Source organism: Cicer arietinum, chromosome 4 (genome assembly GCF_000331145.2).
Source record: "Cicer arietinum cultivar CDC Frontier isolate Library 1 chromosome 4, Cicar.CDCFrontier_v2.0, whole genome shotgun sequence".
NCBI classification, from domain to species: domain Eukaryota; kingdom Viridiplantae; phylum Streptophyta; class Magnoliopsida; order Fabales; family Fabaceae; genus Cicer; species Cicer arietinum.
The window spans coordinates 34,606,668-34,626,901 of NC_021163.2; the positions used below are offsets into that span (position 1 = coordinate 34,606,668).

At 32.1% G+C, this 20,234-nt stretch overlaps 2 protein-coding genes across 4 annotated transcripts in view; both read right to left on the bottom strand.

Moving 5' to 3' along the window:
* Positions 1 to 15,705: 15,705 nt before the first annotated feature.
* On the bottom strand, positions 15,706 to 16,969 carry LOC101512927 (chitinase 2-like). The gene has a single exon (XM_004514537.3). It carries the CDS (start codon positions 16,896 to 16,898, stop codon positions 15,969 to 15,971), a length of 930 nt encoding a protein of 309 aa, XP_004514594.1. The 5' UTR covers positions 16,899 to 16,969; the 3' UTR covers positions 15,706 to 15,968.
* Positions 16,970 to 17,831: 862 nt separating this feature from the next.
* LOC101512169 (folylpolyglutamate synthase) overlaps positions 17,832 to 20,234 on the bottom strand; it is a 14,657-nt gene continuing 12,254 nt past the window's right edge. For all 3 annotated transcript variants that reach the window (XM_004514535.4, XM_004514536.4, XM_004514534.4), the window contains exons 16-17: positions 18,965 to 19,122; positions 17,832 to 18,321 (exon numbers count right to left, since the gene is read on the bottom strand). In XM_004514535.4, the coding sequence (XP_004514592.1) occupies positions 18,262 to 18,321; positions 18,965 to 19,122 (218 nt within the window). In that variant the 3' untranslated portion in view covers positions 17,832 to 18,261. The remainder of the gene's footprint in view (positions 18,322 to 18,964; positions 19,123 to 20,234) is intronic.

Genomic DNA, 20,234 nt, shown 5'->3' on the forward strand with positions numbered 1-20,234 from the left:
ATATAATCCATTTAACTATCTTGACATATTTTTAAGAGTTTGGTAAAATCTTTATCTTTTTTTTTTTTGTAATTTAGATATAAAATTGGTCATTGTCAAAAAAGTATGTCTTAATTTGGTCATGAGTTTATCTTTCAAAAATATTATGTTACTATAAAATATATAATCATATCACTCCCACTACAAGAAAAATTGTCATTATCTACAACAGATTTTGGTTTTGCTTATGGTATAGTCGTGGGTAATCAAAAATTACTCATAGGAAAAATATTACATACGGAAAATTCATAGGTTACATTTACTTGTAACCGAGCTTTTTAGATCTAAAAGCTTTCTAAAAGCTTTTCTTTTATGGCATGTTGTATTACTTTTTTAATTAAATAGAGGTTGGTAGACCTTTAAAGTTATAATTTTAAAAAAGACATTTTGAAAGAGTTAAAGTTGATTTATTTTATAGAATGAAAATAATATTTATTTGAATTACTCTTGAATTATTTTAAAGAATTAAATTGAGTTGGATTTTTGTTGATTTATAAAATTAAAATAATTTATACCACTGATTTTAATTAAAGTTTAAAATAGCTGAAAATTTACACAATATTTTACTATGTGTTGTTTTTAATGTCAAAAAGATTTGTTGCTAAGTTAGTATAATTGAGGTCATGGTTTATTGATTTAGAGGGACGTTGTATTATGCTTTAGTCCAACTTTATGGCTTGATAGAAACTCGGGGATATATGTATAGGCCTATTGAATAGTTAGGGTGAGGGGATGTTGTTATTTTGTAGATGTGTGAATTAGTGTAATTCATTATCATAATCAAGTATGTCTTATGCTTTGTATCATGTGTACTAACTTAATGTATTTTAAATATACAATTTGGTATTTGTAATTTTTGAGAAAATAAGATAATAAATTGGAACTATTTTGGAAGTGTTAATTTATTGGAACTCCAACTGTTTCCTTCGTTGGTTGGCATAACTCTTTTGTCTCCTTTGTGTTGTCTGCATCCTTTCTTGGATTAGACGGATCTTATATGCGGTCTGCTTTACCAATTATGTCCCCACAATTAGCTTCTCACCATCTTGATACCAACACAAAGGGGTTTGGCACTTACGCACATACAGAGCCTTGTACTGTTCCATCCCAATGCTCGCATGATAGTTGTTGTTATAGGTGAACTCAATAATAGACAACATATTATCCCAACTTCCTCGCTCATCCAACACCCACACTGTCAGTAAATCCTCCAAGGTTTGAATAGTCTTTTATGTTTGTCCATCGGTTTAAGGGTGATAGGGTGAATTCAATCTCAAATTAGTACCCAACACCTCATGTAATACTCCTCATAAACGAGAAATGAACTTTGAATCTCTATTTGACACAATGATGGAGGGTACCCCATGTAGTATGAAAATCTCGGAAATGTAGATCTCTGCAAGCTTATTCACATCACAAGTAGTCATCACGGGTATGAAATGGGCAGGTTTAGTCAACCTGATGATAATCACCCAAATGGGCAGATTTCTTCTTCTTCTTCTATCTACACATGGACATTCAAAAAAAAAATGGTCCAAAGGTTTTTCAACTCAAGAAGAATCTTGTTGTCTGAACTCACAACTCACAATAATTTATATTCCTTTTTGTTATTCTTCCAGGGGATAAAATAACTAAATAATTTATATACAATTAGTTTATATTACCCCTCTTGTTTTATGTGGCGATTTTTTATTTTATTTATTTGTCGATACACTACTTTAACATGATTCACACTCTTATGAGTAGGCTCTATTACCAGGATGAGTGTAACCTAAGATAAGTTAGAGATTGTGTAATGTTAATCTTTTGGATGCACATCTTACTTGGTTGTCATGAAAGTCTCGCATAGAGTTGACATTTTCTAAAATATTTCTATTTTAATAGTTCCTATTAATTGGTTTAATATTTTAGAATTCATTCTCATGGAATCAATTTAGAACTATAGAGCGACCCATAGTAAAGTACACACAAAAAAATCATAGAAATATCAAATATGAAAAGGAGATGATATTTGGTTTCTTTGATTGGATTAAGCATCACACTCATCAAAATATTACAATTAATGATCAAGCATCGCAAAATTATAATTCAATTAAATTAGAAACCAAAACCAAATTCTGTCAAATAAATTTAATTGATCCTATTGAAATTTAATTTAAGCAATCAGAATATCAATATAATTAAATTAACAAGAATATATCCATGAATCGAAATTGGAAGTGTTACCTGAATCTCAAGGTGTTGATAAAACTATGAACTCATGGAGTAATCTTAAAAAATTAGTCTTCCATGAAATTAAAATAAAAACTGTTTATTTCTTGTAGCAATTTGAATCCTAATTTTTTCCGTCTAAAATAAAAATTGTTTATTACTCGATATTGAGTTTTAGGGTTTATGGTTTAAAAAACAAGTGATTCGCTATTTAAAATTATTACCAAAGTCCAGATTACAAAATCTGCAATTTAGGCCTAGTAAAGTTCGGAATTGGTCTTTTCTTCCAACACAAACGTTATAGCTCTGATATTTAGCTTTCCAACGCCTGCTCGTATGCACCAATCTGATATCTAGAGCTCAAATTATGCCCTACAGAGCGAACAAGAGTCAAAATGAAAATAATAAAATTATAATTCAAATTCGACCCAAAGTTTAGAAACAAGCTAAAAATATTATTATAAGCTATAAAGTTAGTCAAGCATGAACTTGTTGTAGGCTTACCAAAGATAAATATCATTAAGGACAAATTATGTGATGTTTGTCAAAAGGGTAAGCAAACTAAGGTTTCCTTCAAACCCAAGAATATTGCATCACCTTCAAGACCACTTCAATTGATACATATGGACTTGTTTGGTCCATCAAGAACTAAAATACATGGTGGAAATTCATATGGACTAGTAATTGTTGATGATTTCTCAAAGTTCACTTGGACCTTATTTTTGGCAAATAAAAATGAAGCTTTTAAAGCATTTAAATATTATGCCAAACTAGTCCAAAATGAACAAGCAACCAAAATTGTATCAATAAGAAATGATCATGGAGGAGAATTTCAAAATGCTTCTTTTGTAGAGTATTGTGAAGAAAATGGAATCTTCCATAATTTTTGTGCACCACGAACACCTCAATAAAATGGAGTTGTTAAGATAAAGAATAGATTATTGGTAGAACTTGCAAGGACCATGCTAAGCAACTCAAGTTTACCAAAATACTTTTGGGCAGATTTTGTAAGTACAACTTGTTATGTATCCAACTGAGTAATAATTCGACCAATCATAAAGAAGATTCCATATGAACTCTATAAAGGTAGAAAGTCAAACATCTCTCACTTTCACATATTTGAGTGTAAATTTTGTGTGCTGAATAGTGGTAAGAAAAATGTTGGAAAATTCGATGAGAAAGCCGGTGAAGGTATCTTTATTGGTTATTTCTTATCTAGTAAACCTTTTAGAATTTTTAATAAAAAAAATTTTGTAAGTAGAAGAATCTATGCATGTATCATTTGATGAATCTAACCCCTTGAAAGAGGATAAAAATGTATCTTGTGATGATGATGATTTTATAAGTGATGATATAAGCAAAGACAATAAAGTTGATCAATCAATTCAAAAGAATGAAGTCAGTATTGAGCAGAAAGGTCAACATAATGATCTCCCTCAAGAATCGAGAACTCATCGAGATCACTGACAACATTATAGGTGATATCAACAAAGGAGTTACTACAAGGCTCAAACTCCAAAATGATTGTTTCAATATGGCATTTGTCTCTCAAATAGAACCTTCTAAGGTAGGAGAAGCATTTAAGGACGATCATTGGATACTTTCCATGCAAGAAGAACTAAACCAATTTGAAAGAAACAAAGTGTGGGAACTTGTTCCAGATCTTGACAATAAACACGTCATTGGTACCAAATGGGTGTTTAAGAATAAACTAGATGAAAATGGTATAGTTGTTCGAAACAAGGCAAGGTTGGTTGCTCAAGGATACAACTAAGAAGAAGGGATCGACTTTGATGAATCATTTGCTCCGGTAGCAAGGTTAGAAGAGATCATATTATTACTTTCTTATGTTTCTCTATAAATTTTGAATTATTTCAGATGGATGTCAAGAGTACTTTTCTAAATGGCAACATTAATGGGGAGGTTTATGTCAAACAATCACCCAACTTTGAAGACTTCAAGAATCCTTCACATGTCTTCAAATTAAAGAAACTCCTTTATGGTTTGAAACAAGCTCCAAGAGGTTGGTATGATAGGCTAAGTAACTTTCTATATGAACGAGGATTTGAAAAGGGTAAATTTGATAAGACATTATTCATTAAAAGGACTAACGATCACACTTTACTTGTTCAAATCTACGTTGACGATATCATATTTGGATCAACAAATATTAAATATGTGAAGAATTCTCATTAATGATGCAAGGTGAATCTGAAATGTCTATGATGGGTAAATTAATTTATTTCCTTCGACTTCAAATCAAGCAACTCCAAAATGGCATTTTCATCAAATAAGCAAAATAATGTAAGGAACTATTACAAAGGTTTGAGATGGACAACAGTAAAGAAAGTGCAACTCCTACGGGCTCCAGAACTTATGTAGATAAAGATGAAACTGGTAAATCAAAAGATATATCAAAATATCGAGGTATGATTGGTTTCTCTTTTATATTTAACGGCCAGTCGGTCAAATATTATGTTCAGTGTCTGTTTATGTGCAAGGTTTCAGGCAGATCCTAAGGAATCACATCTTGTAGCAGTGAAGCGAATAATAACATATTTAAAAGGAACAACCCATATTGACTTATGGTATCCAAAAGGTAGTATATGCAATCATGTTGTTTATTTTGACTATGACTATGCACGATGTAAAATAGATCAAAAAAGCACAAGTGGCACTTATCATATCTTAAGTAATTCTTTGGTGTCATGGTCCTGTAAAAAGCAAACATTGTGGCTCTAAGCACTGTTGAAGCAGAATACATAGCAGCAGGGAGTTGTTGTACACAAATTCTATGGCTCAAACAACAATTATGTGACTATGGACTTGACCTTGGATGCATCCCCTAAGATGTGAAAATACTAGTGCTATCAATATCACAAAGCACCCAGTCATGCATTCTCGAACCAAATATAGACATAATCAACTAGCAGATATCTTTGCAAAGCCTTTTCCTAAAGATTCATTCTATAAGTTACGAAGAGAACTTGACATTCTAAATGAAAATGATCTCTAATACAAGGTATTGATACTTTGCAAGTCACTTCTTTTCAAAATATTGAATCTTCACTTGGTAAGTTGATAGAATTGAATCCTTGATGTATGAATATGTACTTTCTCAACATGATTATGTCTTTTAAATATTGTTTTTTCAGTAAAAGTTCGACTTAAAAATAAATAAATAAAATATAAAAAAAATTGTAGCCAAATACACATAGTTTGTATTCCAATACACGTTCGAAGAAAATTATGTATTCGACTAAAACTAGAGTGTACCGAATACAGATTCCAAATTTTCCCTATATATATGTGTTTTCGCAATTTTTAGGTCATTTTCTAAAAATTCAGTAGTCGAATAGAGTTTTTCATCCACTTCCATTACTCCAAAACTTCATCCAATATTACATGCAAACATTACCAAATCTATACACTATCATCAATTGCATCTAAGATTACTCCCAACTCCATATCAAAACCCCAAATCCTAAAACTCCATCTTCTTCAATCTTTAACATGGATGCATAGGAACAAGGATCTTGAACCAATCATGCTTCAGTGGGTCCTTCAAAAAGGAGGACTAAAAATTACAATATTGCAGATCTATCCAGATTACTTCATTCACCCGAAGAAATCAAACGATTCAGCACTTACTACTCGGATAAAAAGCTAATCACTCCAAAATATCGTACACTTGATTCCTTCTCAGCTTTTAAATTTCTTGAGCTACTTAGGGAACAACATTTGGAAGCATTCATTAGTTATAATGGCGCAATCTATGCTGACTTAATTAGGGTGTTTTACTGCAACCTGAAGAAACAAGGAATTGAGTTGGTATCTCAAGTAAAAGAAAAATATATTGAGTTAGATACTCAAACAATTGGAGAAATTCTACAGTTACCATCTGAAGGTCATAAACTTAGGCCTGGAAATTTGTGTGAGTGGGAAAATGTGACAAAATGTGATGCTTATGTATCATTGTGTCTTTTTGATAAAAACACCATGGAAAGAAAACGGGCATTGGCTGGTTCTGAATTTGCTAGGAAACGGTACGGTGTTGGAAATTTGATTGTTGAAAATAGACTGCTGCATTATTTCCTCAATTACATTATGGTTCTAAAGGCGTAAATTATTCTCAATTGACTCAATTTGAGCTTCAAATTATGTTTTTTATGCTAGAAGGAACTGATCTCAATTTGTCATATTTTGTCCAGTCTGTTTTGTTTGCCTCCAAGAATGCCATAGGTTTTCCATATGCTAAAGAGATCACCAGGATTTTGGATCATTTTCAATTGTAATTTTCAGGTGAAGTAATGTATACACCTTCAAAAGAAAATATGTTGGACTTGAATGTGCTTCCTAGTATGAAGATTGTGGGGAGCGAGCAACTTCAGGCTTATGTCCACAAAAGTTATCTTGGACAATCATCTATGGCTACCCAAGATGAAGAAGAAGCAGAAGAAGAAATGGCATCGAATGACGATCACATTTCAAATCGCATGGTCATGGACAAGCTCAACTCCCTTCTGACCTTCATCACTGAACAATTTCAAACTATGGACATATCCATTAACAGCAGATTCCAAAATATTGAGACAACCCTTGCTCAGAATCATGAGTTTCTGTTGAATGAAATAAATGGTATGTCCCTCAAGATTGATCAAACTCCACACCCAAAGGATGATAACATTTAGTTTGTTGTTTTATTTTAAACTTTATGATAGTGGTTTCTCGTTATTCATTAAATTCTTATAATTGTTTATTTATGACTTAGACATGTTTAGCTTTTAACTAAGATTTTGATGTTATATTCCTACCTTGTGATATGCTTTTATTCCCTATATACTTTGTATGCTTGGAATATTTGTCTTTTGTTTTTCTTCTTGTTGATCATGTCAAAAAGGGAGAAAATTGGTATGTTGTTGTTGTTGTTAAAGAATATTGTAGGTTTTAAAACTTTCAAATCATGATGGCATGAACTCGAGATCAAAGGGGGAGTAAACATGCATTAAGGGGGAAAAAAAATCAAAAAGATCAACTCATTGAAATTTCAACAACAACAAGGTTTTGTCATCATCAAAAAGGGGGAGAATGTAAATATGCAAGAATACTTATGTTTTTTATGAAGACAAAGACCAAGTAAAGTGATCAAGATTCAAATTCAAAGTGAAGTCAACAATCAAGTTAACTATTGTCAATAAACTATACAACTTATAGTTTAAGGTACACGATGCAATCTAATATTGTCATATTTCAGATTCACATGAGAACCTTCTACTTTAACATATGCATCAAAAGAATTTTCAAAGTGTCAAACTGCATGAACAATGTTTGAAAATCAAGTTTTTAACATAAGTCAAGGTTGTATTCAACTACATATATGTGTAGCCAAATACAAATGAAGTCAGTAGCAAAAACTGCACATTTGTATTCGACTACAGGATGTTGTAGCTGAAGACAAACCCAAGTCAATAGCAAAAATTGCACATCTCTATTCGACTTCAGGATGCTGTAGTCGAATACACGCCCAAGTCAGTAGCAAAAACTGCACATCTGTATTCGACTATAGGATGTTGTAGCCGAATACAAAATCAAGTCATTGGAAAAATTCAAGCTTGTATTCAAATAGTAGTCGAATACATATACCATGTCAGTAACTAAAACTATACTTTTGTATTCGACTACTGCATGTTGTAGCCAAATACAAAATCAAGCCAATGGAAAAATTTAATCATCTATATTCGACTACAAGGATTTGCATTCGAATACAAGCTTGAAATTTTGATATAAATCTAAACGATATAGAAGTGTATTCGACTACACTCAGGCTGTAGTCGAATACAACTGTGAAGCAAATGAATTTTTCAGTTCTGATTCAATTTGAACCATTCCATATGTTCATCAAACTTCTAGGAACAATTGACATTGATCTAAAGTGATGTCTTAAAAGTATAAATACCTTTTAGTTTCAGATTTAACTCAAGAACCTCAAAAACAATCTTAGAACAACTTTGAACAACTTTCTGAAATATTTTGTGAATTATTCAAAGTCATGCTTTCATATTTCAAGTACATGTTTTACATTTTCATATCACTGAGAAAGGTTTTCTGTTGTACTTGAAATTATATTAGACTGTTATGATTGTACAAGAAAGCATCAACTGTTATATTCTCTTGATTTCAGTTAAAATCATTATTGTAAAATCATTCAAGTTATTGTGTAAATTGAGGAAAGTGGTGTACTTTCTTTAAGTGTTGTAAACTAGGATAATGGTGTGTTATATTAGGAAGATTGTTGGAAGTTTGTAACAGAAGTCTTAGAGTTAGACTTGTACTTATTCTAACAATAGTGGAAAATCTCTTGTGGTGTGCAAGAGGATAGGATGTACCCTTTGGTTTCAAAGGGGAACCATAATAAATCATTGTGTTCTTTATTTTTCTGTCATTTACAATTTTTTCTTTACACTAATCTTAATCAGAAAAATTATTCACTAACTCTGTAAAAACTAGAAAATTTAAACGCCTAATTACCCCCCCCCCCCCCCTAGGTGTGCCTTTGTACTAACATTAATCCCCTAGAAATATCATTTTATCTTTACCATTGTCTAAAAAGTCATCTTTACCTTTGTACTAACATTAATCCCCAAGAAAAGTCATGCTTTGAATATACCAATCACGTTGAGGAATTTGAAGTTTGTACCATGAGTATTTTAGTCACCTACAAATCAAAAGTGAAATGTTGAAAGCATATGGGGATTCGACCTAATCATCAACCATTTGAATCAAGAATATAAAATTTGGGATAAGAAAATGATCATTTATATGTACATATTAGACAAATGTCTAAACAAATTGAAGTCATTTTCTGTCATGTCCCTCAACAATATAATCAACTAGTCGGTGTTCTAGTTGCTTTATCTTCAATGTTCAAAGTAAGTTATAATGAGGATAGTCTCCCACAAGAATGAAAGCCACGACCATCCTGCTTACTATCAAATGTAGAAGAAAAGATAGATAGAAAATTCTTGTACCAAATATTATCTCGTAACAGTGGAATACCCTCCTTGAGTATCAGACTATAATTGGGACATCCCTTTTATTATTATTATATAGAATAAAGGTAGTGTAATCCATTTGAACAAAAATCCCCTTATCAAGAGTAATGATCTATTTTGACCGACTAATTTCAATTCAAGAAAAAATTTGATTGCCTGAAGTCATATGCAACTCTTTCAAAAGAGCTTCAAAGAATAACATAAGCTTCAAAAGAATGAACTAGCGCACAAGAAGATTTTGCATGTCTAAAAGGGATAGCATGGGAAGTGGACTCCCAACTATATAAGCCTATATACCATATATATATATATATATATTCAAGTGTGTCACTGATCCACACAAATATGGACTGAGAAGACTTGCCATTCCTTGCACGTTGATGTTTCAAAAAGCATAACATCTGAATAAATACTCACTAGGTTGAAAACCTGAAATGCGAACCTATGCAAAAATTAGGGTAAAAAATAATAATAATTATAAATACCAGCTAGGTTGAAAACCTGAAAGGGCGACCTAGAAAAAATTAGAGTACAAAAGATAATAATAAATACTCGCTAGGTTGAAAACCTAAAAGGGCAACCTAGGCAAAAATTAGGGTACTAAAATGAGTAAAGACCCACTAGGTTGAAAATCCAAAAGGACAACCTCATAAAATGTTAGAATACAAAGTCGGTTAGAGACCAGCTAGGTCAAAAACTCGAAGAGGCAACCTCAGGGAAAATGAATGAAGACCTGTTAGGTCAAAAATCCATAAGGGCGACCTAAGCAAAAATTAGGAAACAAAAGCCTTTTAGGTTGAAAACCCAAAATGCCAACTTAAGCAAAATTAGGGCCACAAAAAAAGATAGAATAAAAGAAGTTCTCTAGCTTGAGAATAAAAAAAATGAGCAAATAATATGGCTTACTTACACAGATCAACGTCGAAGCAGAATATATTACGAAAGGTTGTGAAGATAAATTGGGGCAAATCATATCCTCCTATGTGGGTTAAAAATATGATTGAAATTGCGGCATGAGTTATTAACACACTTCTTTTATGAAACATTACCAACAAGTGGGGTCATTTATCCATATGAGATCACCTTATCTTCTTATCTTTCTATGAAACGTTCTTTGTTGTACCATAGATTTTCACTAAATTTCATTTTCTAAACTTTGCTTCACTAATTTCTTGTGTTATAAATCTTTTTGTCAAAAAGCATTTTTTATGATAATCATATGTTGGGGCACAAAATATGTGAATTTCAAGAGGCCAAAACTAGTATGATGCCTTTACACATAAGGTAGTGGCAACTAGATATCAAGTCAAAGATGTAACAAAAATCTCTTTAAAAATCAAAAGGACAATCACCACTATTTATTCGAAGTTGTGCACATTTTCATCCAGGAATCCAAGTATCATGCTTGTAAGGAGGTGAAAGAAATAAATAAATAAAATTGTAAAAAGTTGATCGAAAAAATTGAAGAAAAAAAGATGAAAATGAAGGAAAATGTTCATTCATCGAATGCATTCATGACATTTCATATTTTCAATAGTGTATAAATTTAAAGTCGGGACTACTAACCTGCACCCTCTGATTTAAAACCCAAGATGATTTACTATCACCTCACATTGATATTATGGTTGACAATGTTTCCCGCCTTTTGCTCTTCTCTTTTATGCAAGGTTTCTCTAGGCATAGTCAAATAAAGATGGCAACCAAATATATGGTAAAAATGAAGAATGTTGGGTGACCACTTGGGGAACATTTTGTTACAAAGTAATGCCTTTAGGTCTGAAGAATGTTGGGCGACCTACCAAAGAGTTATGGCAACCCTATTCTTTGATATCGTACATAAAGAGGTAGAATTTTATGTAGATGACATGATTGCTAAGTTTAAAATAGAAGAAAAAAAATGTTATTGGTATAAATAAACTCTTCGAAAGACATAGAAAGTTTAAGCTAAAGCTAAATACCTCCAAGTGCACTTTTTGCGAGAGGTTGGGCAAATTATTGGGGTTTTGTGGTTAGTCGTAAAGGAATAGAGGTCGACCCCGATAAGGTTCAAGCTATTTCAGAAATTCCACCCCCAAGTACAAAAAGAGAAGTTCGTAGTTTTCTTGGGAGACTAAATTATATTTTCAGATTTGTGTCACAACTAACCGCTACTTTCTAATCGATCTAGAAACTTTTACGGAAAAATCAAATAGTTGTATGGAATGAAGAATGTTGAAATGCATTTGAGAAAATTCGATAGTATTTGCATAAACCTCCAATTCTAGTCCCACCAGTTCTAAGTCGACCCTTGATTATGTACTTTACAGTCCTCGACGGGTCCATGGGATGTGTGTTGGAGCAACACAATGAAACAGGAAAGAATGAGCATCATTTTCTATTTGAGTAAAAAAAAATAACAAATGTTGAAACAAGATATACAATGTTAGAACGTACTTCTTGTGCCTTATCATGGACGGTCCATCGATTGAGGAAATACATGGTTTGCCATACTACTTGCTTGATATATAAGATGGATCTAATAACGTACATTTTTTAAAAGTCTGCTCTCATAGGATGAATTATTCGCTAGCAGGTGATTGTTATCAAAATATGATATTACCTATGTTACTTAGAAGACCTTCAAATGGAGTGCCTTGGCAGATTATGTGGTTAATCAACCTGTGGATGATTATCAGTCAATGCAATGTAAATTCCCGGATGAAAGCATCATGGTTTTGTTGGAATAGTGTCATAATGGAAAATGGACCTTATAGTTCGATGGGGCCTTAAATGTAATGGACAATAGATTGGTGTTGTCTTAATATCTCCCAAAACAAAGTTCATGCCTACCACAGTGCGCTTGTGTTTTGATAGTACCAATAATATAGCAGTATGTGAAGCTTGTGCCATGGGAATTTTGGCTGCTTTGGAATAAAAAGAAAAAGTCATTAATCATCTTAACCAAGAATTCGAAACTCATGAAAAGAAGTTAATACCTTATTTTACCTACATAAAGGAATTGTCTGGATAATTTGACAAAATCACCTTTCACCATGTCCCTCGAGAAAACAATCAATTGGCTGATGCTTTGGCTACTTTATCCTCGATGTTCCAAATAAGTCGAAGCGATGAAATCTCGTCCATTACAATAGAGAGTCGAGATCATCCTGCTTACTGTCACATAATAGAATAGGAAACCGATGGAAAACCTTGGTATCACAACATCAAACAATATCTTATAAATAGTGAATATCCTTCTGGAATACCGGAGAGTGAGAAAAGACTCTATGCGAGCTTTCTCTTTAACAAAAAATTTTTGTATAAAAGGAATCATTATATGGTACTCCTCTGATGTGTCGATGCCAATGAGGCGAAATACTACAAGATGTCCATGATGGCTCTTATGGGATACATACGAACAGACACGCTAGGTCTAGAAAGATTCTTTGGGTCGGGTATTATTGGCTCACCCTAGAAAAAGATTGCTTCAATTATGTAAAGAAATGCAATGTCTCAAATATATGTTGACAAGATCCATGTCCCACCAATACCCCTGAACACCCTTACAGCAACATGGTTGATCTCAATGCAGAGCATAGATGTCATCATAATGATCAAATCAAAAGTGTCAAATGGACATCGCTTCAAATTAGTGGCAATCGATTACTATACCAAATGGGTAGAGGTCGCTTCATACGCCAACATAACCAAAAATGTGGAAGTCAAAGTCATAAAAAAGAAAAAGAAATTAATATGTTGTAATGGCCTACCAAGCAAGATCATTAATAACAATGCCACAAATTTGAATAACATAATGATGGATGAATTGTGTGCCACCTTTAAAATTCAACACCACAACTCATCCCTGCACATACCAAAATGAATGGCGTAGTTGAAGCAACAAATAAAAAACATAAAAAAAAAAAAACAGAAAATGGTTGTAAATATTGGTATGAGATATTGTCGTTTGCACTACACGGGTATCGTACTTCAATGTGCACTTCAATTGGGGCAACCCCTTTTTCCCTAGTATATGGGATGGAGGTTGTGCTACCCATTGAAGTAGAAATTCCTTCTCTAATAGTTTTAATGGAAGCCAAACTAGAGGAGTCGGAATAGGTGCAAACCAATTTCGATCAATTGAATTTAATTGAAGAAAAAAGGTTGGTGGTCTTATGTTGTGGGCAATTATACCAGAAAAGACTTAAAATAGTGTACGAGAAGAAAATGCATCCTCGAGAATCTCGGGAAGGAGACTTGGTGCTATAAAAGATCTTACCCATTCAAAAGGTATCGTGGGAAATGGACCCCTAACTATGAGGGCTCATATGTCGGGAAGAAAGCTTTCTCAAGTGGAGCTTTGTTCCTCGCGAATATGGACATAAAGGATTTAGTCATCCCTATAATCTCATATTCTATAAATAAATAAATAAAAAAGTATCATACTTAAATAAAATATCTGCTAGGTTGAAAACTTGAAAGGGCAACTTATGGAAAAATTAGAGCACAAAAAATAATAATAAATACTCGCTATGTTGAAAACCTGAAAGAGGCAACCTAGCCAAAATTAGGGTACAAAAGAATAATAATGAATATCTGCTAGTTTGAAAACCTAAATTAGGGTACAAAGGTTTCATTGTAATCGATATCTTCCGGCTAACTATAATCTTGAGCTACAATACTTGCTTTGTTTCTTACCACTTCATTTTTTTCATTTAGTTTGTTCCTAAAAACCTACTTGGTTCAATAGGTTGTTTTCCTCTAGGTCTGGATACTAGATCACATATATCATTTCTCATGATTTGATTAAGTTGTTCTTGTATTGGTATTATCCTTTCATCTTCTAATAATGTTTCACATATAGATGATAGTTAAATTTTAAACAAGAGTTCAAACATTGACTTCTCTTTGAATGCATATCTAGTCTTTAGAGGGTCACTTAAATCACCTATGATTTCCATGCATTCTTGGGTTGTAGTTGACTTTGATTAATAGATGGAACGTTGTTGCTTGATGATTGCTCCTATGTTATCAAAGTCATCTAGTGGTTCATTAGAGGGAGACTTGACATCTTCCTCTGGTTTCTGTAGTTCTTAAAAAAAATGTAAACCTACAAAATCTTCATCTAGCTTTGACTTTTATGGTCAAGCTTCTTGTCATGAAATTTTCAATGGATTGATTCCTCGAAATTCAAAGTTTCTTTATTGTATACTTTGTATGCTTTAGAGCATTCAGAGTATCCTAAATGATACACGTTTTTTATCTTGAATCAAACTTGCCAAGATTTTCTTTTCTATTAAAAATAAAGCAAGAAAAACCAAATTGGTGAAAATAAAAAATTTTGGGTTTTATTCCCTTCCACAATTCATAAGGTGTCTTATTTAGAATATTTCATATATAAGTTATATTTTGAATATAGCATGTAGTATATATTACTTCAGCCCAAAAGTTTTTGCAACATTCATTTCGTGTATCACGGTGTGTGTCATTTCTTGAAGACATTTGTTTTTTTTTTTTTTTCGACAACACCATTTTCTAAAGGTGTTCTAGGTGAAGACAAATTGTATAAAATTTCATTCTCTTCACAAAAGTTTTAAGAAGACTTGTTTTCAAATTCACCACCATGATCACTATGAATTGTTGTGATACAAAAAAAGAAATTAGTTTGCACTTGTATATAGAAGGTGGTAAATACTTTATGTGACTTATCCTTGTGTTTTAAAAATTTTACATATTTCCATCTGGTATAAACTTCAACAACTAAGAGTCTGTACTTTTTACCTCTGACAGAGGTTGTTCTTACACAACCATATAAATCAATGTATAAGATTCAAGTGGTCTACTTCTGGAAATAACATTTTTTGAAGCAAAAGATGATTTTGTCTATTTCCCTTTCTTACATGCTTCACAAAGAATATCGAATTTATATTTCAGATTTGGAAACCCTCTAACTAGATTGATGAGCATCCATTTCGCGTATAGAGAGCGCTATTGATTGGAGGAAGGGAATCAAGAAGTAAAATATGACCATGAATTTGATTGAAAGCATCGTTGAGACCTATGAGAAATGTGATGATGTATTCTTGATAAAGGAAATCCACAAATGGTTGAATTTCGCCGCAACTGCAAGTACGAATCGAGATATGATTAGATAAGATTTTATTATTTTTAGATTTGAGTAGGGTATAATATGAGACTTTTTGTTGAGTACAAATTTACTGGCAGCCTCTTTATTAAATAAAATTAATATATTTTTAGAATTTTAAAGTAGTTGCTTTGATTGTCTTTTTTTTGGGTTGACCCTACACATAAGAGTTTGAAAAAAAATAAAGAGACCAAAATCTAATATTTAAAATAACAAGACCAAAATTTAAATTTGGGCAAAATAATAAAACCAAATGAATCTAAGCCAAAAATTTAATAATAGAAAATGTTTAGGATATATTTCAGTATCATACATGTACTCATTCACAACACAACACAAACTAAACTCATAATGAGTATCACTAAATACTCCATCCAATCCAAATACAAACAAAAATAGGTCAAACAAAATGATTGTATCTACTCTAAATTTTGAATGAGATACATCAATTTTTTTTTTATCATATTTTTGTTTATTTTCAAGACCGGAGTGGTACATATTAAAATCATTCTTCACAATATATGTATACCGTTTTGAAGTCACTAATGTATAGCCAAAAGTGACTGTGATTGCTTCTCAAAGCGAAAACCATTTCCCATAGAGTCATCAGCAGACCACACAAAGATACCATGAAGTTTGTGCTGACTCTTAAGCCTATGACATGCTGTAAAGAATCCATCACTTGGTGACAATCCACCACTCCCATCACTAATGAAACTCACCAACACGTTCCCACCATTATAATTTGAACTCTGTTGATTAAAGTAATCAATAAATTGTGACACACTCGTTCCTTTATCATATGCATAAAATTGAAAATTAACATAATCTATGAGATGACCATAACTCTTCCATAAGGCCAAGTAATGATTCTGAACTTCATCATCATCAAAGGGAGCAATAGAAGCAAAAGTTATGACCCCATTTGTTTTAAGTGTTTTGATTAATCTTCCAATGCACTCGGCAAAGGTATCTGGGTCTGCCTTGAAGTGCTCGTAATCGATGTCGATTCCGTCCAAGTTGTAGTCTTTGATTATTTTTGTGAGTGAAGAAACTGCATTAGAGAGCCATGAATCAATTGATGATGGATTAAAGTAAGCATAGCCACCTTCAACACTGTCACCTCCAAGACTGAGGGCAACTTTGACATTTGAATTTTGGGACTTGATGGAAGAAACTTGGGAGGGGTTAAGGTTTTTTGTGTCCCAGAAGATGTTAAAGTTTCCATTGGTGGGAGAAGGAGAAGATGACGTGTCGTAATCGATAGCGAAGGAGAGAATGAAATGGAATTGGACATTTTTGTTGATAGGTACATCTGAGAATTTGATGTTGTTGGAATCAGCTCCTATGTATTCTCTGAATAGGTTTGTGCTTGAGGAGAGTGTTGTTGTTGTTGTTGTTGTGGTTCTTACATGGGTTGATGCAATGAACAATAATAATAACAATGTTTTAATGATAATGGGAAATTCCATTGTGGTGCAACTAAGAAAATTAAGAGGCTAGTATGTATAGTGCTATTGTAAATAAATATGTGTGAATTACTTTGAATTCGAAAGGCTTATATAGTAATGGTTAAAGGAAGGAGCATGAATAAATTGATAATATAAAATTGCATATATACTCTTGCCGTTCTGGCCATCCTTTAATAAAAATTGTTATTATCGCAAAAACAAAACTATTTTCAAATTTAGGCCTTTGTTGAAGTTTTTTTTTAAAGTAAACCAACGTTAACGGCTAGCTTCCACTATTAATCTGTGACCACTTTCTTAGTCTTTCTTCGGTTCTGATCATTGATGTAGTTCAAGAATATGATAGATCTAATAATAATAGGTTGTTTTATTACACGTTAAATTTTAATTCAAAGTTTGGCAAGGTTATGAGGGTGTTGAGGAGTTTAGTGTACAACAGTACAAGCTACACAGACCACATAAATAGTGAAGGGTGGGAAATTAGATTGTTTTCACAAGAGTTGATTTGGAAAACTTGAAATAATTTTTAGTTCATTAAATCAACATGTGAAAGAGGGGAAGCAACTTTGATCAGATTTTTGGCATAAACGTAACAAAAAAATATAAGATTTTGAATTAATAAAGACAAGTAACAGATTATAATTATAATTATAATGTACACTGCAGTGAAAAACTTAATTGCATTTAAAAATCGGCTCTTAATTTCTTTGATAACGTCCAATTGTACATGTTAATTAATACTTAATATATATGTAATAAACTCTTGCTGTTATGGTAATAGATACTCACATCCTTTTGGAAAAAATTTGAATCATAATAATAATTATGGGATTGTTAATCAATATTTTTAATGACACATTAACCCTTTATTTTTGAATCAAACACTAGCATTTTTAAAAAATAATTTAGTAAATATATATTAAAAGATAAAAGACCTAGAAAAAATAAATCGATAAGTGTTATAAAAGATAAAGAATAACTTTGTAAATATTTAAAAAAGTAAATGACTCAAATGCAAAAAAAAAGAAAAGAAAAAACCAAGTGTTACATAAATAAGAAAAATTATCTCCATTGTAATTTGTATTGTTGTCCCCGCGAACTATAACTTTCTCAAGATTAACGATGGAAGTCTTCATTAATTATTTTTTCTTCTAAATCATTCATTCGTGCGGTTGTTTTCCAACTTTGCTTTTGCTTTTGCTTTAGCTTTACTCCCCGCGTTTCTGAACACTAGGTTGATGGTGTGTAGCGTAGGTTGCAAAATATTGTTGCTCAAATGAAATCAGTGTCTGAAATGATTGAAATAATGACAATTTTTGCTGCAGTAAAAATTTCCAACGTCAATTCAGTTAGACTTCAACTTGAATCATCTTTTCAAGAGTTTTAGTACATCTCCAACCAAATGCAAAGATCCAGTGACAAGAACCTGCAACCATTGGTAAGAAATAGCTCTCAGCATGCCGTACAAACTGAGGTGGCAAGCCGGAGAAAATAATAATAATAATAATAGTAATATATTTTTATTGATTAAAGTGACACTAATGATCATTTTAATGGAGATGATAATAATAATAATAATAATAATAATAATAATAATAATAATAATAAATCTTTATTAATTAAAGTGAAACTTATGATCATTTTACTAAGATTTGAACTTAGTATCTTGAGGTTTACAAGTTTTTTTTTCATTACAGTGATGTTCATGCCTAGCAATGTGACTCAGGAGTACGAAAACAAACAGCATTCGACATCAAGAAAACGCAGTTTTAATGGTGAATAGGAAAAGACAGGGAAAAGAGAAATAAGTGACAAATCCAACCCAAAAATAATTGAACTGACTTGAATGAACATGATGGTAGAACAAAAGAAGAGGTTTTGCACACCAACGATTCACCCTTAGAAAAGGATAGAGAGAAAAGGTGAAGAAAAATGAAATTGTTACTTGATTAATGGTATTTACTAGGATTGCCCCAGTTAAAGAGAAAATTTGAGGTGCAATGTTATGTAAGTATCCATCCATCAACTAAGTTAATATAAGAATAAAGTACCCCATCTACGTTACTCACCTGAAGTCTTGTTGATGGATGTTCTTTGACGCAGTCCCTCAACCATTTTATTGTTAAAGGCAAGGAAGGTATTACTGCACTGCATGCAGAATAGTTATGGGGTGGTAACATCAGCTTGCTCTCTATCTTGAAATCCTTTTCAAGCAAATTGGCCATTTCTGGAAATAAACAAAACAATGCGCAGTTTAGAGGAGAAATCAAGCTTTGTGACTAAAACTCAGATCTGAAGGTAGCATCTTTGGATGAAACTAAGAAATGTTGTTACACTATTTCAATCCAATATCATTTGTCTTTATCTAGACATAATCCATAATCTAATGATTAATGATAGTAGAGGTGGTTATAAAACATAAGTTGAGTTCCACAAAGATCTAAAACAACAGGGTTAAATTTACCTTCCATTTTGTTTGCAACATGTTAAGGATGTTGAAGGAATTAAGAAGGGAATATCAACAATATTATCCCAACACAAAAATTATATTTATTTCTAAAAAATTACTATAAATATCGAAATATTGTTGTATGGTATGCTGTAAGACGGCTAAACAGAGTGATATAATCTTTGTATTTATTGTGAGGGTTGAGAATTAGTGATATGACCTAATACCATCTTAGAACACTGAGTGGTTTGGTTGGCCTATAACTGATTTGGTTTATCTATAAACTTTCATGTCATTACCGGTCAAATTTTACCTTTTCAGATGGACTCGGAGACAGAAGAATAAAATCTAGAGTGGTATTTATTATTTCCATATTACATATTTTTTTCACAATCACAAATTTCGATTTTGCAGAATTCCTATAGGGATCAGGATCCATAACTATAAAGTCTAAGGAAAGGATTATATTAAACAAAAAAGACTCTTTTTTGTTTCATTGATTCATTTAATTTTAAATCTATTTGACAATAACGAACGGATTACTAGTAATATGTGTCGATTTCGCTAAAGATCATACCCATAAAAATATCAAATGCTTGAATAAGAATTCACTCGGCGGCACAAATGCATACGCTTTATTTATACCAGTGCTAAGTCCCACATGGCCTATCACACTATCAAAAAGCCTAAACCAAAAAGCCTAAACCAATACTACAATATATAAACAAAATAATTAATCGTTCATAGAGGCACACTCAATTTTTGTTATGTGCATTACTATCACATTATCAAAGCCCAAACAAGTCAAGTAGGTAGAATACAATATACAAACAAAATAATGAATCCTTCATGGCACACTCAGTTTTTGTTATGTGCATTTATCTATATAT